Source organism: Kryptolebias marmoratus, linkage group LG11 (genome assembly GCF_001649575.2).
Source record: "Kryptolebias marmoratus isolate JLee-2015 linkage group LG11, ASM164957v2, whole genome shotgun sequence".
NCBI classification, from domain to species: domain Eukaryota; kingdom Metazoa; phylum Chordata; class Actinopteri; order Cyprinodontiformes; family Rivulidae; genus Kryptolebias; species Kryptolebias marmoratus.
Window position 1 is genome coordinate 14,590,757 of NC_051440.1, and position 26,493 is coordinate 14,617,249.

The window sequence follows — 26,493 nt, forward strand, 5'->3', positions numbered from 1 at the left end:
TAATGGGTTTTCTTTAACTGTGCTGATGTTCCAAGAGAAAACATAATGGGGCTCATTTTCATTCCTGAAATCCCATAAAAAAATCCAGCAAATCATTTATTGGAAAAGACGTTCAAGATAATTAAGATCTAGCTGCAGTTAAAGACAAACCAGCAACTTTAGTTCAAATGTTTCGGGCTTTATGAAGGCCTAGCATCATGCCAGAGTTTTTAACTAAAATCATCTTGTGCTAAGAAGGGATGTTAAATGATGTTATGCACAATTTCATGCAATACTGTGAGATTTTGTGATATGTGATAGCACACAAAGCATGTGTTGTGAATAACTCTCAGCTACCACCACACCAAATTGTAGCTTAATATCTGAAAATTTTGAGTTTGAGCCATTTTTGTGTTGGCTATGGTTGATTAGCTGGGGCGGCCATCTTGAATTGAGGTGACTCCAAAAGTTAATCAGTTCTAAATGTACATCCAGTGATTACTTTCTGAGAGTTTCATTAAAACCTTTCAAGCGGTTTATGAGATATTTTGCTAACAGACAGACAGGGTTCACAACAGTTAATGCCAAAGATTTAAGCAGAAATAATGCACAATGTACAGTGCTCAGAGTATGTGTTGAGGATGTTATGTAGCCGCTGCCATGCAACATTTTAGCTCATTACCTTTAAAGTTGATAGAGCTATAACCATTTTTGTGTTTTATAAACTCAGTTGTCTGTGGCAGCCATTTTGAATTGCATTTGCTCCAAAAGTTAACACCCCTTGTTTACTTTCTGATAGTTTCTTTAAAAGTTGTCCGGTGGTTCCTGATATGTTTTTGCTAACACTACAGACAAATGAACACACACGGGAAAATTACATTATCACCACTTTGCCTTCCGCGGCGGGTGATAATTAGGAGAAAAATAGAGTAGCTAATATATCTTTCTTCAGTGTACACTGACATGTGTTTCTTCCTTCTGACTAAAGTCTGAATATTGGGGAGCCTGTTTTTATACCAAAAGTATGACTAAGTCTGACAGGCGGAGCAACAATAATCCATAAAAGTGATCTGAGTCTGAGCAAGACGAGGATTATTTTAAGAGGCGTATCTAATGCCATTAGACCCTGGACTCTTGGCACCATGACTGAGTTCTATATTACAGACCAAGGCAGGTGCAAGAAAGGGGTGGCAACCCTAAAAATATCCTTGAGTATCTTCATGCAGACAAGAAGACACTGCTCAGTCCTCAGAGACGTTTTAACATTTCAACAAGTAAAGAGAGGGTTACAGCTTCAAAAGAAATCAACTCAAAATCTTAACATTTCATAAGTGTATCAGCTTACTTTTTGTTAAATATGCTAAAATATGTAGCCCAACGGAGGACATGGAACATTCTCTCCTGGCTATTTGTAAAGCAGTTAACATTTCTGAAATAGGAAGCAGATTAGAGACTCGTCAGCTCTAATTAGGGTTTAAACCCATCCTGTCGGGATGCTGGGCTTCCACAGCATCCCGACAGATCAGATGTCCCAGTCACAGTTTGGTGCTGGGCTACAGGTAAACAACCGGCTGCTTTCAAACCCCTCCCATATGGAAAGGAACAATGCCTCGAGGACTTCTGTGGGCTTTGAGAAAATGTGTCTTTTCATACAACCTGGGGCGGTTCCAGAACATTTTCTAAGGGGTGGCCCAATGGGGGCCACAGATAATTTTGGGGTATCAGAATTTAGTCCCAACTGATATAGTCCTAATTTGTTTTTTGTTTTTTTGTTTTTATTTTACTGTTGGTATCACTTACTGAAAACAGCACAGTCACTACTCAAGTGGCTGAAGCTTTTCCCCTCCTCTCTCCAATTCATATTCATAAACAAAAGCATTCATCAAAGGAATGCATATCGCCCGCCATTTTGTATGCCAATGTTTTAAACAAAGATGTGTTGTGATCTGTTATTGTTTGAAATATGTGCTAGGGCTGACTCTCAGCTACTCCCACGCCAAATCTGAGCTCAATATCTGTAAAACTGACAGAGTTAGAGTCATGTTTGTGTTTGCAAAAACGGATTAGCTGTGGTGGACATTTACATAAAACTGGCACCAAAGATTCATCAGTTGTAGCTGTACATCCAATTATCAGATACACAGAGATTGCTCGTCGTCATGAAAGGCAGGCAATATAATAAAATAGCATGCATTTAAGACTGCCTGGCCAGGGGTGGGCGGTAGGTGGTGCCAGCAAATGTATACTCGGGGCCTTTGCCCCCACTGGTCCCCCCTGTCTGGCACCCCTGTGTACAGCAGACTTTCTCCCTGAAGATCTACTTAAAAACAGGCTCAGACAGAGACACCAGTGGCAGCAAAATGATCAGATCTCGGTCGGAATGTTTGTGCAGCTGGTCCCATTTGTTCAAATTATAGGGGACTACATTTCCTCTGTGAAATCATAAGAAAAAAATAATCATTCACAAAAGACTACAAACTTACAATAAAAAAATGGAAAGTGTAGAATGAAAAAGTCAAGGAAAAACTGGGAAATGTGTTCATCCAGGAAGATTTATTAAGCAAAGAGCGTCAGTTACACCATTATAAAGCCTTTCATGGGAGCCTCCCTGCTTGTCACTCCCCATATAAAGGCGTATCAAAAGTCAAATGTTTGGGAACTACGAATCCCTGAGCAGCTCCTTAAAAAAAACCCTAAGCACCCACATGTGCCTCCTCCCCGCAGGATTGAATGTCCAGAGGAATCCTCTCGCCCCCCTCTTGAAAGTACATATTTGACAGGACAGAGTCAGGCAGAGCCCGCAGTCCAGCTCAGCCTTCAGTCAGGCACAGACTCTCTCCTCCCCCCCTCCAGTCTCGCTCCTTTGCTCTCCCGTTGGACGTTTTGTCGGTGCTGCCGAACAGCAACAAGCAGCCATGGATGCCATCAAGAAGAAGATGCAGATGCTCAAGCTCGACAAGGAGAACGCCTTGGACAGAGCTGAGCAGGCAGAGTCAGACAAGAAAGCAGCAGAGGACAGAAGCAAACAGGTCGGATACTCTTCTTTTCTTCTTCTCCTCCTTCTTTAATGGAAAACAGCAGAAATGTGTAGAAGAGGCAGTTTTAAATGTAAAAGGATCGCATACCCACGATTGTTTTCAAGGATAATTACAATTAAAAACTCACACATTATTTTTACTGTTCCGTTTAAATTAAAGGAAGATCATGTTTATAATTAAATGTAAGTGTCTAGTGTGTAAAAGAGTGTGTGCTTTTTATATTTTGTTTAACTTTTAAACATGTCTTTGCATGCATGTGTAGTTAGAGGACGATATAAGAGAGTTGGAAAAGAAATTGCGCGTAACGGAAGACGAGAGAGATAGAGTTTTTGAGGAGTTCCAAACGGCTGAGGAAAAACTGTTGAGTGCCGACGAGACCGCCACAAAGGTATCTGAACCTGAAGTGCATGATAAACTTTCCTAACTTCTCCCCTTTCTTTCTCTGTCCCTGTCCTCTCCGGTCCTGTCCTGTTTCCTGTCTCTCTGTGCGCTCTGTGCGCCTTTGCGCGCTCACGCCAACTCCATCTCTCCGCCGATCACTTCTGAAACTGCCCTGCATTGAAAAAAAAAAAAAAATATATATATATATATATATATATATATATATATATATATATATATATATATATATATATATATATATATATAAATAATGAAACCATCAGCTTGAGGACGACTTGGTGGCTCTGCAGAAGAAGCTGAAAGGAACCGAGGATGAGCTGGACAAGTACTCCGAGGCTCTTAAAGACGCCCAGGAGAAACTTGAGCTGGCTGAGAAGAAAGCCACCGATGTAAGTAAGGAAGGGGTCCACAAGTGGCACCATTTCCCCCCACCACGCTGCTTCACACTTTCACTCTTTCATCTGGGACAGAAACGACAGTTCAACTCTTTTTGTCCTTCTCCCTCCAGAAAAAAAAAGCATTTGCTCTATAGCCAATGTGGGGTGCGCTTGGCACCGCAACTGCTGCTCCCATAGTTGACCTTTAACTCCAGAATGACTCATTTCGGTGTCATCCAGCCACTGTTGAGCTGTCGTTTATGTTTAATCAAGAATCACATGCACATTGACTTTTTATTTCAGCCCAAAGAAAGACAACATTTTCAGGTCATAATGAAAAAAATACGACGGGCCAATAACTTCGACTCAACAACTCTAAAGGCTAAACTTCTAGTTGCATGCCTAAAGACTAAATATGCTCGTGTAGATCTTTTTTCAGAGTGGTAAGTAGAGCCTGCAGTCTTCCCAGGAGCTCCCAGAGTCAGCGCCTGGATAAATATAGCCCACTGCTTTATATGGTCAGGATAGAGCTCACATCAGCCAGCTGCGCTCTTTTGCTTACCACAGACAAAAATACAGTTTCAACTCAAAGTGTCCCTTGCTAATTAAAGTAAAATGCACATAATGTTCCTTGGTCATTCAAATTAAATGTAACATTTTTGTTCTTCATTGATTAAGATGAATATATTAACTAGGGGGGAAATAAATTTTGGCCTTTAAGGGGTCTGATAAGACACAAAACAAGCGTCGCATTCTTACAAACATACATATATTTACAGTCAGAGTGCTGATAATGACAGAAACAGGGTAACAGCCAGCTTCAAGAGCAACAGACAAGAGACATTTGGAGTCAACGGCAAATCGGGTTGCTTTAAGGCTCTATGGGTAAAAACAAGTTGTAATAATCCTTTAATTGGATTTCACAGAGGGAGGGACGTCGGGCCTAAAGTGTGTCAGACAGTCGTGAGTTTTAACTCCTGTGCAGTCGGTGGTGGGGAGGATTTTATTACAGAAACGGCTTTTAAGTTCGCTTTAAAGTTTATACAGAAAAATATAAGCTTATAGGACTGAAAAAATCAAAGGACTTAACTGATTCACAGTGTTTTAGTAGTATTTTTATCATAATGTGAAATGGTTCTGCGATATTTGCAGGCCTCTACCTAGAATAGAATAGAATAGAATAGAATAGAATAGAACAGAATGGAAAGATACTTTTTGATCTCTTGAGGGACATAAAACCATTAAATATAAATTATAAATCCATTAAATGTCAGATTATTTTACCATGCACCACTCATACTTGACCAGCAGATGGCGCTGTTGTTCCGTTACTATAAGCCTGATCACTGATGTCTGTCTGGCCGTCTTCTTATCATTAAAACTGTACGTTTCGTCTACCATCAGTTCTTCCATCATTCTGCGGAGCAGTGCAGCAGATTTGCTCAGTGCAGAAGTGTAGCCCTGCAGAAATTAATAATAAAAAATAACATTTAAAAGGGGCGTGTTGAAATGAGCGGCACTTCCTGGACCAAAATGAAAAAAGAAAAGCGCGTCTCTGGAGCGCTCACGCACCGACTTTACGCAGCTTTTCAGCACCATCAGGGACGTCATCCCGCCTCTTTGACGGCTTTCTCGGAAATTTAGAGCTGCTGCTGCTCATAGTTTTTAGTCGTTGTTTTGTATTGTTTTATAAGTATCAGTAAACTATGGCTGGAGTTACGTCGCTGGACGCAGTAAAACGAAAGATCAAATCCTTGCAAGAGCAGGCAGACGGTGCTGAAGAGAGAGCTGAGAGATTACAGAAGGAGTTGCTTGAGCAGAGGAAAGCTAGAGACCAAGTAAGCGTGTTTGCAACACACACACACACCCACACACACACACACAGCATCTGCGCACCAGTTCCTCTCATCAAACATTTCCTGTGTTTCTGAGAAGCTAAAAACAGACGGTTTGAGTTGGTGGGATTTCTCTAAGCTTTAAGTTTAATAAGATGAAAGTTTGAGAGCCCCACTAATTGGCAGTCACGGGCCCCTGATTTAAAGAAGCACAATAAAGTAAAATTGCTCTTTTTGTTTGAATATACTTCAAAACAAATCGACCTGCTCTGTAGGAGAAAATCAACACAAAATCATTTTTCTGCCTTTAAAAAAAAAAAAAAAAGATTTCTAAGTCACCAGGAAATTAAAAAAAAAAAAACTTAACTGTAGCAACATTTAACGTGCCACTCTGCAGCTCGCGCTCTTTGACTTGCCCTTATAAGGACAGTGGGGTTTCACAGCTACAACACAGGCAGTTACACAAATTTTTTTTTTTTTTTTTTTTGCACATGCAGGCTGGTAAAACGGAGCTCCTTCCTTGTCACATTTCCAAACATGAGATGCACTTTGTTCCATGCTCTGCATTACTCTTTAACAGGAGCTGCAGGGGAAATAACCTAAAAATAAATAAATAAAAAAGTCTGCCGTGGAAGTACCTTCATGTGCATCTCGAGGACAGTTTTAGACTTGCTGAGCTAACGTCAGAAAGCAGAAGTAAATGTAAAAAAACGAAAAACAAAACATAACCTTTGAACATAAGCCAGAATGTCAAATCCATGGCAGTGTGAACTGTGTGTATTAGTAGTGCTTTAGTCATGTTTACATTTTTATAACCCTAAACACATAAGTATATGAGAATACTAAATATCTGCAGTGACTTGCACCCAAAAGTGTGTGTTGTCTTTACCAAAAATTGGCATCGAAAATATGTTTCCGACAGATAAAAAATAAAAAATTCCAATCAGGACTTAAAGCTAATGTCCCCATTTTTTTGTAGCTTTTTAATGATTGCAAAATTTTGCACACAGATAAACAATAGCAGTGCTGGATTATATGCCAAATTTACAAAACCCATTAATGTATAAAAAAAAAAGATTATTGGAAGTTAAGCAGATGCAACACTAATGAAACCAGTTTTTATTCATTGTTAGTTATTTGGACATGCACGTCCTCTGGCACCCCTACTTCCCATGGGTTTTTCTCGGATCTGTATTTGTCAGGCCCGTTTAACCCCAGCTATGTTGACGCTCTCTCAGGGAGCAGTGTTCAACACTTTAGGATGTCATTTTTGTGCACATGTAGAGCACAGGGAAACCCGCAGGGAGGGGGTTCTCGTATACAAAAAATACTTAGGGTCACGATTATACTCTTACAACAAAGCTCGTGGTCTTTCTGAACCCTTTTCTGGCCACCTGCTTTCTTTGGGCTGACGTATGTTTGCAGTTAAGTGATTTCCTGGGTTTAAGATGCCGGCTCCCTGGCGTCCCCTGACGATGTGCCGCTCTGCTCTCCCTTAGGCTGAGGGAGATGTCGCCTCCCTGAACAGACGTATCCAGCTGGTTGAGGAGGAGTTGGATCGTGCTCAGGAGCGTCTGGCCACAGCCCTGCAGAAACTGGAGGAGGCTGAGAAGGCTGCTGACGAGAGCGAGAGGTGGGTTTCCTCCTGGACCTCCAGCAGTTTAAATGTCACTCCTTGAAAGGCGACTTCATTCCAAAAAACAGTTACTTATTCAAAAAAAAAAGCAAAAAAGTTAAATATTTACAAACTCACGCTGCTGTTCTAGTAGACGCACTTTCTTGGAAACGTAGACAGCCCAAAGCATTTTCACTGACTCTATGTGACCCCACCTCCTACTCACAGAGGCATGAAGGTCATTGAGAACAGAGCCATGAAGGATGAGGAGAAGATGGAGATCCAGGAGATCCAGCTCAAGGAGGCCAAAAACATCGCTGAGGAGGCTGACCGCAAATATGAGGAGGCGAGTTTTTCAGCCGCTGGCAAAACATTAAACATCTATTTACGGCACCAAGTTCATCTGTGACAGACTCCACCTACAGGCTGAATTTACCTTTGAATAAGTGTAATCTATATATTTTATTCATTTATTTTTATCTTTTTGGGAAGTTCTTGATTTAAAACATAGCCACACGTCTTTTCAAGTTCAAATTCTGTAATAATTCATAAGCTATAAATGAAGGCGTGTGGCTCAGCTGTGCAGAAATGGCTGTTTAAAGTGTAGATGTAAACGTATTGTAGGTGTAATCTATAGCAAAACCTCTTGCCCTAATCCTAACAGTGTGAGATTACTGTAAGTACCTGTTGTTTGGTGTAACTGTTCCAGTGCTGCTCCTTCAGGTGGCTCGTAAACTGGTCATCATTGAGGGTGACCTGGAACGTACAGAGGAGCGCGCTGAGCTGTCAGAAAGGTAATTCTTTGCACCTCTGTGCACACTGAAGCCTGTGACCACACGTGCACGGATGCCGTAGGACAATGTAAACGCTTTTTTGCACTAATTCAAATACCGTGAGAGTTCATTTTTCGTTGGAACTGTGTTCCTTATTGTCTGTGCTGATCATTTGCATGCTCACCTTGGTTTGAATGAATGGTTTTGGCTGCCACACCCACTAACAGACGCGCTCGGAGAGTGGAGGAGGAGCTAAAGGTTTTGGAGCAGAGCCTGAAATCACTAAATTCCACAGTCACACAGGTACAGCGAACCAAAACTAGCCGGGTGGCTCATCTCTCTGTCGGTCCTGCCTCCTCTGCTTTGCATTCTGCGCTTGTCCCCTTTCTTACTTTTATTCTGAGTAGATTAGACGGTTTAATGCCTAACACAGCAGGAGGCCGGACAGGAATAACTCCAGCACAGAAAGCATCATATTTCAAGGCTGAAATTGTTGATTGTGATTAACATGCACACAAAAAAGCACAATTCTGTTCTCACAGTCCTGCTCTGTTAACAGGATAGTCCATAGCCTTTGAAGTGGGATTCTGTGGAAAGGTTACAAACATTTAATATTTTACCTGTTGTAGACAGCTTTTTGAACAACCTGAGTTTGGAGAAATAGTTACATTTTGACCAGATTGATGAGCTATTGGCTAGTTTAAAAAAGGGCCAAGACAAAAGTGGATTGCTGCCTTTTTAAAACAACTCCAATCTTAAAAAAAAAATGTTTGCTGTTCAGGTAAACGCTACTTCCTAAACCTTTACATCACTGTCAGCTTTGAATTACACGGTTATTAACATAAAACCCAGACTGGAGTGCTCACTCTGCAGTCTTGGGCCCTTCTGCCAGGAATACCATAATATATTTGCTGGAATGACCATGTCATGTGAAACAGATGGTCGTGTAAAGCAGTAGTTCCCAAAGCTGGGGGTGGGACCCCACTGTAGGTCACTAACCAGCAGGCCTGGTCCTGAGATGATCTCCAAAAGTCTAACGAAATCCAAGAATATTTCCTACAAGCATGATTTCACTATTATTGTTACAAAAGATAACAGCCATAGCCATAAATGGAGACAGGTAGTATAATATGAGTTTAATCTGTTTGGGATGTCATGATGTCCTTATTTGTTTATCTATTTTTTTAGCAACATTTGTGTCCTTCAGCAAAGGATATTTGGAGTCACAAGTCTTTGACGTTGTTATTTTGGGGGACAAAAGCCAAAAGGTTTGGAACCTCTTGTTTTAAAGGCTTTTAGAATAGTGTTCTCGTTAATCACTAGCAAAAGTTTCACAATTATAATTGTTGTAAATTGTCCCCACTTGGACTAGCCATTAGCTCATCAGTCTAGTTCACTGTAATTCTCCAGTCTGAGGTCATTCAAAGAGCTATCTGCAACAGGTAAGATATTAACAGTTCATAACTTTTCTACAGAGCTTCTCCTCAAAGATTCGGAATGCTGAAATCATTTATTTTGATTCTAAATCACTAAAGAATCACCTCGCTGCTCTGTTAAGGCACATTTGTTTCTTTTGACTCCCTTTTTGTTGAAGTCCTTGTAGTTCTTATTTACGTTATGTCATCCCTCCCTCTTTCTCATTTCCTGTCAACCTGTTTTGTGTCTTCCTCTGCTTCTATCCGTTCCCCTCTCTCTCTCTCTTTCTCTCTCTCTCTTCTTTTCCTCCACCTTCCACTTCGTATCCTTGGCCGTTCTTTTCTCCTCACCTAAAACACCAGCAAATGCTCTGAGCTTGAGGAAGAGTTGAAAACTGTGACCAACAACCTGAAGTCACTGGAGGCCCAGGCCGAGAAGGTAAGCGTGACTTTCTGGGCCCGTGCATGCTGTCGAAACGCTCAGTGGACAGGGAAGGAGAAGAGCCTGAGGAGCCAAAGCCTTTTGCTTTAGATGTTTAAATGTTAGCAAAGCGTGTCTAAATCCATTTGGCTGTTTAACGTGGTCTCATATTCATGACCTTTCGTCTTTGTTTTTGACCCACAGTACTCACAGAAGGAGGACAAGTACGAGGAGGAGATCAAGGTCCTCACCGACAAGCTGAAGGAGGTACAGTTTGGGCGTGTGTTTTGTTGTGGGGCTCGAGGACGATTGAGTCTCGGATGTTGTATCATAGTTCAGGTGTTGAACTTGATTTGTCCCTGAAACACAGGCTGAGACTCGTGCTGAGTTCGCTGAGAGATCAGTAGCCAAGCTTGAGAAGACCATCGACGACTTGGAAGGTAGGCCGTTTTTGTTTTTGCATTTCATTTTGTCTGTTTTTTTCTCTTGAAATCTTGTTTTGGGGCTGGTATTTAGGTAAGTCCTTATCATTTTCCTCAGGACCTTTTGAATCACATCCTGCGTCCTTATAAACACTGTTAGGCCATTCTTTCAGGCTGCGTCATATTTCTGTTGTCTTAGCTTTTATGTTAAGTTTTGGGGTAGGAAAGGTCCGTTTTGAAGGTTTGAGTTTTGACTCTTTCCAGTGAACATAAAAAAAACGAACTGTCAAGATCCACATGGTCGTAAAAACCAGCTCATTTCTACCTGCTGCCAAGGAACTTTTTCTGACATTTCTTGCTTTGACGTTCTCTGATTTAATTGTGACTTCTGATTCAATTGTCTGTCACACCATTGTTTTCCTACTTTTTAGTCATTTTTTGCAATCTAACTCCTTCTGCACACTTTGTGCCATTTTAGACATTCATACATCAAAGCATTGAGCTCAATCTGAAGCTGGATGCTATGACTTTTAGTTATTGTAACATTTATATCTTACAAAATATTTATTTACAAGTATTTTCCCGATAGAAATACATTGAGATCAGTTCATTTAATTCAAAACCACTGTTCTAAAACATATCTGTTTTAGCATTCTTATGCTACTTTTAGCTTTTACCTACTTTGTCATTCTTTTTAGCTAGCCGTTTACTGCTTTTAACTGCTATCTTGTTACTTTCAATTTAGCTTTTGATATTTTTTAGATTTTAGAAATTAAACTTTTAATACATTTAGTTTCTAGCTAGCCTTTTGCTTCTTTTAGCTTTAAGCTTGTGCCTTCTTTCTTTTAGCTTAGCTACTCAGTTTCAGCTTCTTCAGCAAATTTCAGCAGCGTTTCAGCGTTCCCTCCGCCTTTTCACAGAAAAAGCTATTTCTCTGGTTTGACATGTAGCATCCCCATCACTGCCCTGTTTTCAATGTTTCTGTTTTCCTGTCTCCTTCTCCTGTCCTTTCATTGCCTTGGATGCTCCACCTTTCACCTCCCTGTCCTCCACCTTCTTTGCTCTCCTCCGCCGCTCCTCCCTCCCCCCTTCCCTTCACCCATGGCGCCCTCCCTCCCCACCAATAGATGAGTTATACTCCCAGAAGCTGAAGTACAAGGCCATCAGCGAGGAGCTGGACCACGCCCTCAACGACATGACTTCCATGTAATTCTCATGTCTCTGCACCTGCTTGTTTTTCCTTCTTTCACACCTGTTCTCTGAGCTCCCCCCTCCCCAAATGCATCATCTCCTTTCTCTTCATTTTCGACTCCAGTTAGAGACGTTACATCCGTCTTGTTTTACCTCTTCATTTCGAATGTCTTAAAACAGACATTGCTGTACTCTTTGCCTGTGTAATTTGAGTCTATCTAGGTTAAATAATCTTAATTTGTGTTGTTATGCAGATACTAAACATGATTTGTGTATTTGTTTCAGTATACTGTAAACTTGTGCATGAAGAGAGAACAAAAACGCATGGGTTTTACTTCAATGTGGAAATTGTTGTTTTTGTGATCTAATTTGTATAAAAAAGTGAATATTTATGGTCATTTTACAAATCTCATTGAAACTGTATCAGACATTTCAATGAATCTAATAACTCCAGATTTAGTGTCCCACCGCCCTCTCTCTTATTCCTTACTAATACGGTCTACTTCTGTCCAGAAGAAAGGCCTCAAGTTCTGTTGTGAGATCTACCCCTTCGTTTTTTTTTGTATGCCAGCGGAGGGTCAGTTGTCTTATTGTAATTTAGTACCACTGCGGTTGAGCCCCCAGTTTTGCTAAATTACCTTATTATTACGGGAGCTTCAGGAAAAGCATCGTCCCTGTTAATTAGTGCTCTCCGGTGGAGGAGCAGCCCAGGGTGCACAGTGCGTTTTCCGTCATGCATTGTGCTGTTGCGGTGCATTGGTGTGCCTCCTATGGTTCTGGTATGTTGTGGTGTGTGTCTCGTACCGTCGTAGGTCCCCCCCACACCGACCTCCCCTCGGTTCACTGTGCTTCTTCTCTCTCACACAGATAAATCGTTTACACCTCGTCAAAGACGCCTCCTCATGCCCGAGCAGCACCTGTCTGCTCCCCCTCCAGCCTGCTCCCCGTCTTCCCTTTGCTTTCCTTTCCTCCTCATGTTTCCATGTCAGCTACACAACCAATCTCTTGTACAGAATCCTAGAATCTTTCTGCATTGTGTAAAAAAATAAAAAACCCTTCCTTCTATTGTAATCTCTATCTCTTTCATCTGTTCCTTTTTCTTCCCTTTCTGACGTCTTAATGTAAAGTGGTTCGAGGAAAATCCCAAAGCCTTTTGCTGTTAAGTCTTGTTATAGATTTTACTTTTTCATCTTATCAACCCATTAGCTCCATCATTACAAGGTGTAGTTTTATGGATTTCAGTTGATGTCCCTTTTTTTTCTTCTTCTTTTCGAATATCCTGTGAAGCTGAGGTATTAGGAATATTTCTGCACCGCTGTAAGAACTGAAGCTTACAGCAGCCTCAGGTGCTTGACTGAAAACTGAGCCGAACTTTTGAGACTGATGCATGCGAGCACTTTTGTAAAGGCGATAACTGGAAGTGTGTGAGAAGTTGGTGAAGCGTTATTTGCTAAATCATAGTCAGAACGATTAGGGTAATCTGGTGAAACGCAGAGCAGCATGTAGGAGATGTGGATTCTCATCTGGTGCTGGCAAAATTGGATGGAGTTGATGCTGGTAAAGTGAACAAAAGGGCTTTGTGTGATCCAAAGTATAATGTCTTACATTTGAATAAATACACAATGACAGATTCTGAGTCTGGTTTATTTAAGGTGTGATCCTAAGTACAGAGAGAAATAAGCAGGACTTAGTTCTTTTTTTTCTAGATGAATGATTTGACTGTATGATTAAAAACAGAACTAGAAATTTGTCATGAAACCACATTTATGTAGTTCTTATGTCTTAATCTTGTGTTATATTAAATGAATAGACACAGTGCTGAGAAAATTCATTATTTCTTTGTCTTTCACATGATTTTACTCTGTTTAAATCAAGAATAATGGTCTCTATGTTAACTTAACAAACCCACCCTCTATCTTTTGATTTTACTTTACTTGCTGCAGTCTAAAGTCTTAAAAAAGGGCCAAAATGCTCCAAAAAAATAGATTATAAAACAAAAATCGATATTAAGTGGCTTTAAGAATATTTTAACTGTGCTCCAAGATGTAAAAGATTTCAAAGAGTTGTGCTAAAAAAAGATAATCTTCAAAACACATTTCACCTTTTTTGCTTTTACCTTTTTCCTTGTGGTTCTCTATCCTCTTTGTTCCAATTTGCTTTCTGACTTCAAACATCTACCAGCAGCCTGAGGGTAAAAATGCTTTTTAGGCACGTATGGTGAGCAGATAGTGCCAGATGAGAAAATAAAGTAGAAATGTGTCCCTTTAGTCTGGTCTTGCTTAAAAATCTATAACTATCTTGTATGGTTGAAACCGGGTTATTGAATCCAAAGTGGGTCCATCCTAGCTCTCTAAAAAAAATGAAGTTCATTTGTAAACCTGTGTTCACATTTTACAAATTTATGCATACATTATGCAAACCAGAGAGTGCAGATTACAAAAGTAAAACTACGTGGATTTCTAAAAAGCCTCTGTTTTATATCCTCAGCCAGCACTAGCTCAGCTCCAAACTTTGCCAAACTGTGCACAATCTAGGTATATAAGAAGCATTAAAGCTCTTTCATCGCATCTCGCTTGATACTAATGCTACAAGCTCTTTTTGATACTTTTCATTCGATATTCATCCGTAAAATCACAGACAGATGTGAAAAGTGACCAAGACAGTTGAGTTTTGCATAAGAAAAGAAGACGAATGGGGGCACAAGGTGTTTTTGCCCAACAGTGATTTTATTTTTTATTATTTAGGGTTTTTTTTGAAAGGTTTGTTTGACAATCTCACCAATCTAAAGATATTTTCTTTATGTTCATGTATGACTTTTGTACTGTTTGTGTTTTGTGCTGCTGTCGGAACGTGATTTAAAACCCACCTTATTTCCTCACCGTCTCATAAACATAACGTTTCTCTGTAACTTTCGCTTGTGTCAGAAAGAGTTTTGTCGCAGCTCGACGTGATGTTCAACGTATCATAACTGTGTTTCTCTTGTTTCATGTCTGTGCTGTTTGTTAATCCGGTTAAAATGTCTTCACCTGACCTTAGTGCTACAACCAGCTTGAATAATAACAATAATAATAATAATAATAATAATAATAATAATAATAATAATAATAATAATAATAATAATAATAATAATAATACAATCTAACCCACTGACTCATTTGTTCTTGCATGTGTGAACTAAAATTGTCTTTATTTAATGTTCTAACAGAGAAACTGTCACACGCTAAAGAAGAGAACCTCGACATGCATCAGATGCTGGACCAGACTCTAATGGAACTGAATAACTTGTGAAGGCACATCTGACCTCCCCTCACCACACACACAAACACACAAACACACACACACACGCACACACTGTGGTTTTTGGCTTTTCGTATTTGCACCTTGCTTACCATAAACCCTTCCTGTTATACCTTGCCAATGGCTGTGACCAAACAGCCAGATGCTACTTTTATTGCACAGTTCTGCCTTCAGTGGAACTCAACCAAGGAGCCGAACTAAGGAGAAGTCGAGCTGAACCATTACCTTTGATGAAATCAGAGACTCAATTCTTGAAGACAGTTTTTATGTCTGCCTTTTGCAGTTATCAAAAGATACATTCGTTAAAATTTCATGTATCGTTAGTTTTAGAAATTGTGATAAAGCTGTTCTAAAAAGTTAAATTCTACCTTGATCGTGCACAAACCAAAGGACGAAGTGGAAAAGTTTTGCATGTACTAAAACCTTCTACTATGCATAAACTGTTTTATTTTTTCCTTTTACCGTCACAAGAGTAAGTATACGCAGGTAATGCCTGTCAGTACGTATACAGGTGCTACTGTATTGTTCTGTTATGCTTTACAGTATGTTCTTTTAAAACCACAATTTCAATGTCCTCCATCTCCTCTAACAACATTTCAGTCAGCTGGTTGTGCATTGTTTTAGTTTTGTTTTAAAGTAAAAGTTTCAAATGTCCGTTATATCTGAAATGTACAAATTATAACTATAAATAAAAGCACATTTTGAAATTTTTCTAACTTTGTCTGTGATCCGTATTCAGCTCTGTTGTCGATTATGAGAATGAAAGAGCTTCTGTTACAGAGAAATGTAATTAATTATGTTTCAGTGTGAAGAAAAACACATTTACCTGACTTTGATCTTTGAATGTTTTACAGTTTTTGAGTGTTTCTTGACCTTTATTATGACCTTAAGCATCACTGCAGCTAACTCCGAACTAATGAAGAGAACATTTTTTTTGTTATTAATCTTTAAAAATGATCTCTAGTACTTGATTGTAAAGCTAATTTACCCCCAGATATTCAGGGGTGCCTTTAGAAAGTTTTTAAAGGAGAGTCCAGATGGGGGCCACAGTTAATCTTGGGGTGGCACATTAAAACCAAAAGCCATAACATAATTTTAAGAGTTCTTTCTTGCTGTCATATAGGCTATTTAGAAAATACTGCACTGCAGGAATTAGGAAATACCTTCAGTAGACTTCAGTATTTTACTTACTAGTTGCTATTACTAACCAAACTCAGCACAGTCACTACTCAATTTACTGAGTCATCTGCATACCGGCTGCTGCTTTGCATGCCGAACAATTAAACAAAAATCTTGTGAGATTTGCTAGCCCTTTGGAGTATGTCATGGAGATTATTCTCAGCTACTTCCACATCAAACCTTAGCTCTAAACCCATAAAATTGACTGTTGTGGCCATTTTTCTGTTTGTTAAGGTTGATTAGCCTTGGCCACCATCCTGAATTAGGTTGACTCCAAAGGTTAAGCAGTTGTAGATTTACCTCCAATGAATACTTTCTGCGGGTTTCAACAAAACATGTCTGGTTCATGAGATATTTGCTAACCAGACAGACAGACAGAAAAGCCCTTTGTGGTGCCCCTGCAAACATAATTTCTGTTTATGTAAATACAAAACATAACTTTAATATGCATGAGTGTATCATTTCTTTAGCATTTAATGAATTCTTTAGCATGACCAAAACATGTTTGTGTGCTAATGCAGAGAAATAATGTGACTTCTGACTGTGTTTTGTAAGCCAAAACGCTTTCTTTCTATCCAAAAAGTTTCCAGAGTCAACCGGATTTTGCAGAAATTTGTCAAGTTCAAACCAAACATTAAGTTTTCCTAAGTACACCGTGGTAAATACATGAATGCAGGCTACTTTAAAGCAAGTTTATGTTATTTTTATTATTCAATGAGCAGCATTTCTGAGTAGTTCGATGAGACTTTGGCTCGACGTTGTCTGGATTCGATTAAGTTGGTCTCGTTCGGGACACAACCCGGAAGTAAGCAACGCTTCGTCGGCGATTCATAAAACCAGCTTGTGTTGTTGTTGTTTTTCGTAATGTCACGCCTATTTTCGTCACATCGTTTCTGCAGTAGATATTTCCTGCTGACGACGACGCGAAGCAAGCCGCAGCAGGCTGACAGGGTTTTTATCCAAGCGCGACAGCGGGGTTACACCGGGGGGCTAGCCGCCTGTAAACACCGTCCAAAGTCCAAGGTGTGGATGTGTGGGGTCGGCGTGGGGATAGTTTTAGCCGTGGGACTGAAATACGGCTTTGACTCTGCCGACAGCTCGTGTGAGGATAAAGTTAAAAAGGCAAAAAAGGCCAGCCCATACATCGATGCAATAAAAGTAAGCAGAGACCTGCTGGAGCGGATAAAGGTAGGCAGCGAGGTAGGCCTGGAAGAAGACCGCTTGGTTGTTTATTTAAAATATGTCCATCTAATCATTAAAAGCCCCTGCATTAAGACAGTTCTCCGTATTAACAGGCTGAAGTCGGAGCTCCTGGGCTGGTAGCTGGGGTTTCTGTGGACGGCGTTCAGGTTTGGAGCGAAGGTCGGTCCTTAAAATACTTAAAATCCATTAATTAGTCTGGTCCGAAAGTGAGCAACGTGTCACATGTGTAAGCTTTGGACAACGATGTCACCAAGAGCAAAACTTTTTACAGACACATGGAGTTGGCATGTGGAAGACAACACTTTGCAATGATAAATAATGAAACAAATACACTGAAAGTGTCTGTAGCAGATTACCAGTCATGTAATACATGATACACCAAGCCATAGATGACGCCCACTTTTAAACCCCCTTCAGTGTGCACAATATTTATTAACACACCCCAAGAAAAAAAAGAATAAAAGTTATTTTCTCTTTTTGCTTTTAGCTATCTAGAAATACTCAAACAATTTTATAATGAAACTTGCAGAAATTAATAATTAAATACACATCTTCAGCTGATTAACCTTTGGAGTCAACCCAATTCAATATGGCCGCCACAGCCAACTTTACCTTAAACAACACAAAATAGCAATAATTCTGACAGTTTTACACATGTCATTCTAATATTTGGTAGGGTAGTAGCTGAGACTGATCCCCAACACATATTTTGAGCGCTAACAGATTGCAGAATTTTGCCGTTAACTATTTGGAGCAAAAATATCTCATGATCCACTGGATGGATTTTAATGAAACATTCAGGAAATAAACATTGGATGTAAATCTCCAACTGGTCATTCTCTTGAGCAAACCTATTGTAAGATGGCCGCCACAGCCAGCTGACCTTTGAAAACACAAAAACTGGCTGTAATGCGGTCAGTCTTACAGATATCGTGTACATCTACAAGTAATTAACGTTTTGAGTAGGTCCCATTGAAGACGGCTGCCACAGCCAATCAACATTAGTCAACACAAAACTGGGTATAACTCTGTCAGTTTTACAAATATCGAGCTAAAATTAGATGTGGTAGTAGCCGAGAGTCATTTACAACACATACTCTGAGCACAACATCTCGCAATATTGGATGAGACTTACATTCAAGGATTTTTCTCATCACGAGTTAATCTTAGCTTAAAACTCTGACAGGAAAGGCAGCGAGCGGTATGCATTCCTTCAAGGAAAGCTAGGCCTTTAATTATATTAGGTTTAGATGTGAAGTTTAAGAGCAATGTCCGTGTCAATGCACACTCCCTGAAGTCAAAAAGCCTGAATTAGAATATAAAAGCACTTCTTGACAGTTTTGTTTTGAATGTCAGAGCAGTTTTACTCTTTATTGCTTATATGACTATCATCATTTGCTGAACAGGCAGCTTCTAAAAACCGAACTCAGGGCATAAATTAGGAAGTACATACACTTCTTCGAGCACCATCACCTAATGACCGTGTCCTGTTAGTGGTGGGGAGGTTGTTTTCTTACAGTATGTTGTTTCACTCTCGACAACAAGAAAAAAAAAAACACGTCGCTAACCAAATTAGTTGCGGCTCACAATAAAAAAAAAAACGTTTTTGGACTCTGTTGTATTTGTATACTGACCTATAAATGTATCTGTTGATGTCAGCCTCTCAGGATGCAGTAATGTCAGTGATGGTGTGTGGTTTTGCATAAAGCTACAAAGAAGTTGCAGTACAGAAGAACAAATATATTTATTAAAAACACATCTTTGTTGTTTACATGGTTCAGTTTGCTCTTCCAAATCCTCTGTAGGATCAAGCAGTTCAAAGCGTATTGAACCCTTTTCAAATCCATTTTATGTGAGAAGTTTCCTCAGCTATGATCAATTTTTTATTTTTTTTTTATTAAACTTCTTCATGCAATCCAGGATTTGGCTATGCTGACTTGGAGAATCGTGTCCCGTGCACGTCGGAAACCTTGATGCGAATAGCCAGCATCAGTAAGCCCCTCACAACTGCAGCCGCTGCACGACTCTGCCAGGAAGGGAAACTTGACCTCGACGTCCCCGTCCAGAAATACGTCCCAGAGTTTCCCCAGAAGCAGTTTGATGGACGAGATGTAAGTCGGTTGAGAGCTTTAGTAACTGTGATTCTCATCTTAGCAACTTTGTTCATTTCTGCTTCGTTCTGGTTTCTTGTTTTTCCTTCTTCAGGTCACAATAACACCTCGTATGCTTCTGTCCCACCTAAGTGGCATCAGGCACTATGAGAAGGATCCAAAGAAGGTCAAAGAGGACAGAGAGAAAGCAAAGCGACTTCTAAAGCCGCCCGCTAAAGATAAAGAGGAGGATAAGAACTCATCTGAGAACAAAGATGAGCCCACAGCAGATCAGAACTCTAAATGTAAAAAATCCAGTCCGGCTAAAAGAAAAAAGGCATTTGACCACGAGGAGTACTACTTGAAGAACAAGTTTGAAAGCGTCCTTCAGGCCTTGGACCTTTTTAAGGACGACCCCCTCATTTTCAAACCAGGTAAAAAACACATGCCGAGTTTCCACATCCTGTGAACTTATTAAAATCCAACAAATCTTTGAGGATTTGTGTTGTACTACATGTAGGCACCACGTTCCTGTACTCCACTCATGCCTTCACCCTTCTAAGCGCCGTTTTGGAGCGGGCTGCCGGTCAGAGCTTCCTGGATGTGATGATGAACATGTTTCGTGAGCTGGGAATGCTCAACACCGTTCCCGATGAGAACGAGCCGATTCTTTACCATCGCTCCAGGTAATTTATAACCTGCACTTTCACATTATGTCCACTATAATGTATTAGAGTACTTCACAGCTGAGTGCAGGCAGATCTCGACAGCTATTGCATTAAAGATCTGTCTCGGGTGATTCAATTGCAAGTGGTCAGCTTTGATTGAGGGCAGTCACACCTTGCAGTCAAAGTGTATTCACAAGCGCTTCTACGATCAGATGTCACTCTGTATGTAGATACACTATCGACATAAATAAAGATGGACAAAGCGACTCCATTAACTTGCATTGTCCACATTTGGAGCTAAAATGTCTGATTTTTAGGACGCTGCCATATTGTATTTTGGAGCTAGTCTGCTCACGAGGGATGTGGGTCTTTACCACTGATACAAAAGTTCTGCCTACATTCTCTCAACTCACTAACAGGCTGTTAAATCGTTAATCACACTGTAACATGACACTTTTTAAGCCTTAAATAACTAAATGAAATTAAGTGTATTTGAAATATGTACATTTAGCAGCAAGATAAGAACTATGTGAATCAACAAACTCAACACCTGAAAAAAACAAATGATCTGAAGTGTATTTTTTATAGGCAGAATTATGTTCAAATTTGTTTTCATGAAAGGGAGCCACAAGGGGGTGCTAGTCGGCAGCAATGTCACACTGTGGGCTGTCGGTGACCAACAAAGTCTGCTAATGTTTCTCTAAAAATGACAAAACATTCACACATCTGAACTGTTTTATTATTGTTTAGACGTTAACAAGGTTCAGAGCCGTTTCAGTCGCATTTCTGTGGAGTTCTGAGAGAAATAAACCAGCGTGCTGTGTGTTTCGCAGAGCCTTGTGTCAGAGCAAAGACTGAAGATTTAAACCTTCATCTCCATCACAGTCAAACGGTGCGCTGCCAGCCGCCAGCTGGTTTTCTGGGCAGCTTTACTTTGAACGTAACATCAGTGTTTATTAGGATAGTTTATTGAGACATAACGCTGCTCACTGTTCTGTGAGTGACACAGCACATCAAAGTGACCACAGCGGGTCTAATCAGCTCTAAAAACAATCAAACCAAGCTTTAAATTAAAGAGAAATATGCCATGCAGCTTTCTGATAATCCACTCTGAATAATAAAACCCTAACAGATGGATGTATATTTCAAAAGAGTTTGATAAATAGTTTAATAAAAACTTCTAGCTGAAAAAAAGCTGTATCTTCAGAATATTCCCAAGGATACTGTAGCTCTTTATCTTTATTCAGATTTTCCCTGAGACATCCAGGTAATAACTCTACTGCTTACATGAGGTCACATCAGTTAAGGACATATCAGACCACCAAATATATGCAGATAAAAAAGTCCAGACTACCTCCGAATGTGGTTTGAGTGAAAAAACGTTTTCAGTGCACATTACAGCCTGTATTTAGCTCTGTCCGAATGCATTCTGATAGCTAAATATCAATTTAAATACCAGGTGCTAACTGAGTCTGTATTATTAGAGTAGAAACTGGTCTGTTTTTTCTTTATAATTTGAAGGGAGCGGTTAACTTGATCAAATCCAAATGTGGGGTCGTTTTACTTTTTGACGCTTCTCCACAGATTTTATCATGTCAGCAAGAGGGGGCGAGTTGTAAACTGTCCATATGTCGACAACTCCTACAAATGGGCAGGAGGCGGCTTCCTGTCCACGGTGGGAGACCTGCTGCTCTTCGGTAATGCTCTGCTCTATAGCTACCAGGTGGCCCACTTTGAGAACGAGGGCTTGCTCCCTGGCTTCCTCCAACCCAAAACAGCCACGGAGCTGTGGGCACCCGTGGACAAGACGGAGGCCAGCTGGGATAAGGACGGACTCTACGCCCAAGGCTGGCTGGTGGTGGAGAAACTGCAAAAATACGGCCAATGCAGGGAGCGGAGTCATTACGTGTCTCACACGGGAGGAGCTGTGGGGGCCAGCAGTGTTCTTCTAGTGTTACCCAGCGAGGACGCAGACCAGCGACGAGGACCCGTCCTCGTCCTCCCGCAGGGGGTTGTGGTCACCATCATCACGAACATGCAGTCCGTGGGACTGAACGCTACCGCGCTAAAAATTGCACGCGAGTTTGAAAAAGCCAGAAACAAGTAAGTTTTTCACAGAAATGTGTGAGGTTACGGAGCAAAGAAGAGTTTCGGACACATGTTGTGAAGTTTTGATATAACTTTTAAATACAATACTCTGAAAAAGCCTCGTTTTTTGTTCTTTGCTGAAGATAGGTGTGGAGTTTTACAAAAAAAACATTTACAAGATCAAAACTTGACACAATCTAAACTCTCTAAGGGAGTTTTTTTTTCTCATTTAGTTCAAGTAGTTTTTACAAAATCCTTTTTGATTTATCAAAGGACAATCAAAAGTTGTAATTTTTTATTTGTTTAAGTGTGTGTGAAGTTGTTGGACAACTTTTGTTCTCTTCTGTAAAAGATGATCCCACCCTGCTTGAATAATGTTGATGGCCAGGTTCAGGTGAAACCGATCTGTGATACTGTTTTGACCGGGTGCTGTTCTATCCAGGTATGCGTTTAGTGCGTCGGCAGCATATTTGGGATTATTGTCATACTGAAAAATGTAGGCGGTTGACTTTCGACTGAGCTCTTGAGTAATTTGGCATACCTCAGCCCTTTTGTCGATTTCCCATTTGAAAGAATGCATTCTTGACTGCCGTCTTTCCACTGAAACGTTTTCTGATGACGCTTCAGTGGACAGAAAATAGGTCAAGTAAAGGGCCAAAAGCATTTCTGACCTCATTTGTTTTGTGTTCTTTGTTGTTGTCCGATACAGTTCAGTTTACTTTAGGCTCCCCACTTCTTATTTTGTCCCCAGCTTTTCTAGTTCCTCTACTTTTTTAGGTTTAAACTGCACAACAAACAGAAAACAGACATGTTTTTTTTACCTGTCTGATGCTTATCAGATTTTTTTTTTTTTTTGCACCAGGCTGCTAATAACAAAGTCCATTCAGATACTATTTGACAATAGATTTTATTTGCGAAGTTAGTTATGTAGACAAAACACTGTTTTTTATCTTGAGATGGTTGCCTTGTTTTACTTAAAAACGTGAAATTTCTCTTTAATTGCCTAAAAATGATCTGAAAGTAGCTGAGTAAATACTTAAACTAAAACTAGGTAAATAAATAACTAATCTTCAAAGAACAACTTTGAAATTCTTTCTGAAAGCCTCTGGATTATGATTACTGATTTAAAATAAATGTGTAACACCAGTTTTTTATTCCACATCTATGCAAAGCAATACAACACCAGTAACCAGATGTATGAATAGTGTGTACGCACACACACACAATATATATGAAACAACTTGTGGGTTTTTTTGTTTTGTTTTTTTGTCTGATTGTCTCGTTTTCTGCGGCCAGGAACCGTCACTCAGAACTTACAGAGGTGATGGCTTTGATTTCTTCTGGTTTTTGTTCTTATTTTGGTTTCCAGAACTGAGACGACAAAAAAAAAAAATCACATTTTGTCTTCTCCACTTCTCTGAGGTTTTTAACTTTATATTCTGACCCCAAAAAGAATCTCCTCTTGGTGGTTTTGTTTTTGTATTTTTATTGTCTTGTATCCTGATGAGTTCTTTAACCAGTGTTTGCACATGCAAAGGAATTGTGGAGAAAATTTAAATCTCTATTATTATCTACAGATGGGAGTGGGAAAGTGTCTCATGCTCGACTTCTCAATTATGAAATTATAACGAACGGTTATCATGCACAGCTTTATTAACATGGTGAAGACTGTGTTTGGAAATGTTTACCTTTGTGGTTACACTCACTTTTATTTTTGTTGCTCCCTGCAGGTAGTGAAGCCTTTCTGCCACTAGGTGGAAGCAGTTAGCTGCGTTTTAAATGACTGACCTGTAGCAAAACTTTAAAGGCCTTCTTGGAATTTAAAGCACATCTTTTCTTTTAAAGTTTACATACTTTTCATATTTTGTCTGTGAGAGAATAATAATAATATGTATACACAATGGCTGAAGATGGCAGTGTTGGTAAACCTCCTACATATTATGACCTTTTAGTTTCTGCTGAATCCGAGACGTTTCCTCATACCAGCCTGTCTTTAAACAAATGTGTGCTGACCTAATAGCATCAGTCAGCCAATAACCAACACACTGAGTGCCTTTGTCCTCATTTTACCATTGACAAAATAAAAGAAGTGAATTGTTCGAGTTCAACCAGACTTTTTCATGCTTGAATGAGTGTGTCTGTCATTGTATCAGGAATTTTAATGACAAACTTGGCTGTCAGCAGCTCAAGTTTTTATTTTTTATTTATCTCTACATTTGATTTATATCTGCAGAGGATCCTGAAAGACTAACAAAGTTTACCCCCAGCAGTCCGAGTGTTATTTCTCTTCTTTGCACGCTTAATTAAATGCGTTTTTGTAGCCCCGTTGTACTTTAAACGCTTCTCGTTTTTGCCTAGTTTTAGATTTAAGTGAACTGACCAGGGCCTTGTTGTTTGCACTTACTCCTGAATTTCCAGCTTTGCAAAAAACAAAAAAAGCCAGCAATTTTTGGAAAGTGAGATCACTGACAAGTGCAGACATTTTCAAGAAGCAGCTGTAATGTTTATGGTTTCAACGAGACTTGGGAGTAAGAATGGTAAAGGGAACTGCAGGCCATGAATGAAATGCTGATGGGTTGACTCACTTCATTGCAGAAATGTGTGAAAATATTAGGTAAGAACCATAGCTTGCATGTAAACATTTACCAAAAAAAATTTATTAATGTATTCCAAATGTTATAGTTACATTAGGTTACATTATGAGTCCACTGTCACCTAAGAAAATCTGTTTTGGATTCGTAAATACATTTAAACAAACACACTGAAATGTGATTTAACTGCAGAAGCAACTTCATCACCTTGTTAAAGGCACCTCGGGGACGCGTTTGTATCTGACGCCTTTCTGTAGCTAAAAACACAAAATCCAGAAGTTTCATCTGAGAACTCGTCGGCCCCTCATCTTGGCTCATCCGTGGCCGAAACGGCAGTTTTTATCCGTTTTGTCCAACAAGTCATATTCTTTTATAACATCGACACACAAATAGTAAAAATAAAATAAAATTTAAATGTACATCAGAAGAACAGTTCATGCTTTGGATTTCACATTTTGATACTCTTGGTTTTTTATTTTCTTGTTGGTTTTTACCATCCTGTGCAAGAAAAGGGGGAAAAAAAGGACATTAGCTTTACATTTTGGTGATGTAAATCAAAGCCAAGCTTGTAAAGTTGAAACATCTTACTGATATTTCCAAATCTTTAACATTGCGAACCCTTAATATGTTGTTTACATACTTGTATGTGTAGTAGATAACGAAGCCCAGCACCACTAAGATGAGAATGGCGACAATGATGGCCGCTGCTAATAATCCCGTGTCCTGGTCATTCAGAAAACGGGACGAGAGCTGAAGCAGCTCACATCTGCTTCCTTTATAATTTTCTGTGCACCTAAAATGTAAAGTTTTTTTTTTTTTAATATGGAAATCTGCAAACAATATTGCCACTTTAAGCATCTAGACATTCTCACATTTAAGCTCCGTGTTGTTTAGAATAAAAAAATGAAGCAACTTACCTGCAGGAAAGCGCATTCACTGAAGTTATTTTATAACATGTAGCTCCGTTCATGCAATAAGTGGCCTCTTGCGCCTCGCAGGGTTTTCCGTGTTCTATGAAATCAAAATGGATTTTAAATCCAGATTTTACTTTGTTACAGCTATTATGTAATATATATATATATATATATATATATATTACCTGCCATCATTGGGAATGTCTTTCTCTTCCTGTCTCCTTGGATCAAAAATATATCCGTTTATTTTTTTAATGAAAGTGGTTTTCTCAGGCAGTAATCGGTCACCACTAAGGAAAACATGTCCTATAGTTAAAAGGCTGATAATTAAAACAATGTATAAATGGCTTCATGGGAAGAAAAGAAAATCATTAACAAATCTTTAGCTCTACCCCAGAAATAGGTCAGTAGCTTACATAAAAAGCAACAAACTTACCTATATACCAGATCATAAAATCCCAGCTTTTGGTGTCTAGCTCAGGTCCCCGAAGGTGAATCTTTGTGGCGTCTGTCTGGATCTCTGAAAGGTTTTCTCGTGTGGGCGTGCTTTTGCTCAAAAAGAATGTTGTGATGGCAGTTTGTCCGCTTTGTGAATGACAAATGAAATGTCAAGATACTACCACTGATACCCGGTTATTTATTAGCATTTTGTAAGGTTCCGGTGTCCTAACACATCACAAATGTCCCCGAGGCTTTAAAGCCTTTGTTTGTTTTTTTTATCATTTTAACCTTGTGGGCAGTGAAGTTTTATTTTTAGGTAAGTTGTGGCGTCAGGCAGAGGATGGGAGAGGAAAATACCTGTTGCACTTGTGAATGCAGTGTTTCTGGGTTTGGTAAGTGCATGAATGACTGGTATGTAAGACGGCACGAATCGAGCCGTGAGAACTTTTAGTATGAGACAAAAATCGCGTCACTTCCTTCTGAGTATAATTGTTGTCTGTGCAAAACCGTTACTCATCTTCTGACGTTTTTGCTGTTGTTGTTTTCCTTCCCAC

General features: G+C 39.7%; 3 protein-coding genes across 8 annotated transcripts; 2 read left to right on the plus strand and 1 right to left on the minus strand.

Annotated features, from left to right (window-relative positions):
- The first annotated feature begins 2,750 nt into the window (after positions 1 to 2,750).
- tpm1 (tropomyosin 1 (alpha)) lies at positions 2,751 to 15,481 on the plus strand. 5 transcript variants are annotated; one of them, XM_037978460.1, is made up of 10 exons: positions 2,753 to 3,008; positions 3,280 to 3,405; positions 7,131 to 7,264; positions 7,475 to 7,592; positions 7,970 to 8,040; positions 9,798 to 9,873; positions 10,060 to 10,122; positions 10,226 to 10,295; positions 11,405 to 11,483; positions 12,336 to 13,099. In XM_037978460.1, exons 1-10 carry the CDS (start codon positions 2,895 to 2,897, stop codon positions 12,337 to 12,339), a joined length of 855 nt encoding a protein of 284 aa, XP_037834388.1. In that variant the 5' UTR covers positions 2,753 to 2,894; the 3' UTR covers positions 12,340 to 13,099. The 5 variants fall into 5 exon arrangements, with proteins under 5 accessions (XP_037834390.1, XP_037834388.1, XP_037834389.1 ...); XM_017405845.3 differs by lacking the exon at positions 3,280 to 3,405 and adding an exon at positions 3,683 to 3,808 and having other exon boundaries at positions 2,757 to 3,008; XM_037978462.1 differs by lacking the exons at positions 11,405 to 11,483; positions 12,336 to 13,099 and adding an exon at positions 14,674 to 15,481 and having other exon boundaries at positions 2,751 to 3,008.
- Positions 15,482 to 16,714: 1,233 nt separating this feature from the next.
- On the plus strand, positions 16,715 to 24,101 carry lactb (lactamase, beta). 2 transcript variants are annotated; one of them, XM_017405582.3, is made up of 6 exons: positions 16,715 to 17,144; positions 17,240 to 17,306; positions 19,068 to 19,258; positions 19,353 to 19,671; positions 19,758 to 19,923; positions 21,490 to 24,101. In XM_017405582.3, exons 1-6 carry the CDS (start codon positions 16,809 to 16,811, stop codon positions 22,010 to 22,012), a joined length of 1,602 nt encoding a protein of 533 aa, XP_017261071.1. In that variant the 5' UTR covers positions 16,715 to 16,808; the 3' UTR covers positions 22,013 to 24,101. The 2 variants fall into 2 exon arrangements, with proteins under 2 accessions (XP_017261071.1, XP_017261072.1); XM_017405583.3 differs by having other exon boundaries at positions 16,716 to 17,132.
- Positions 24,102 to 24,628: 527 nt separating this feature from the next.
- On the minus strand, positions 24,629 to 26,042 carry LOC108229989 (pro-neuregulin-4, membrane-bound isoform). Its single transcript, XM_017405735.3, has 5 exons — positions 25,935 to 26,042; positions 25,684 to 25,719; positions 25,502 to 25,595; positions 25,225 to 25,377; positions 24,629 to 25,082 (listed from the first exon to the last, which is right to left on the minus strand). The coding sequence occupies exons 1-5, from the start codon at positions 25,948 to 25,950 to the stop codon at positions 25,019 to 25,021; spliced, it is 363 nt and encodes a 120-aa protein (XP_017261224.1). The 5' UTR covers positions 25,951 to 26,042; the 3' UTR covers positions 24,629 to 25,018.
- Between the last annotated feature and the right edge of the window lie 451 nt (positions 26,043 to 26,493).

Excerpts from the sequence above, each read along its gene's own strand:
- tpm1 (XM_037978462.1), top strand. The coding sequence starts at position 2,895 with ATGGATGCCATCAAGAAGAAGATGCAGATGCTCAAGCTCGACAAGGAG. Across the intron at positions 7,593-7,969 it reads CTGACCGCAAATATGAGGAG|GTGGCTCGTAAACTGGTCAT; the intron begins GCGAGTTTTTCA and ends CTGCTCCTTCAG. Across the intron at positions 8,041-9,797 it reads CGCGCTGAGCTGTCAGAAAG|CAAATGCTCTGAGCTTGAGG; the intron begins GTAATTCTTTGC and ends CTAAAACACCAG.
- lactb (XM_017405582.3), top strand. The coding sequence starts at position 16,809 with ATGTCACGCCTATTTTCGTCACATCGTTTCTGCAGTAGATATTTCCTG. Across the intron at positions 19,259-19,352 it reads AGCAGTTTGATGGACGAGAT|GTCACAATAACACCTCGTAT; the intron begins GTAAGTCGGTTG and ends TTCCTTCTTCAG. Across the intron at positions 19,924-21,489 it reads ATTCTTTACCATCGCTCCAG|ATTTTATCATGTCAGCAAGA; the intron begins GTAATTTATAAC and ends GCTTCTCCACAG.
- LOC108229989 (XM_017405735.3), bottom strand. Across the intron at positions 25,596-25,683 it reads GACATTCCCAATGATGGCAG|AACACGGAAAACCCTGCGAG; the intron begins GTAATATATATA and ends TTGATTTCATAG. Across the intron at positions 25,378-25,501 it reads GTGAATGCGCTTTCCTGCAG|GTGCACAGAAAATTATAAAG; the intron begins GTAAGTTGCTTC and ends TTTACATTTTAG.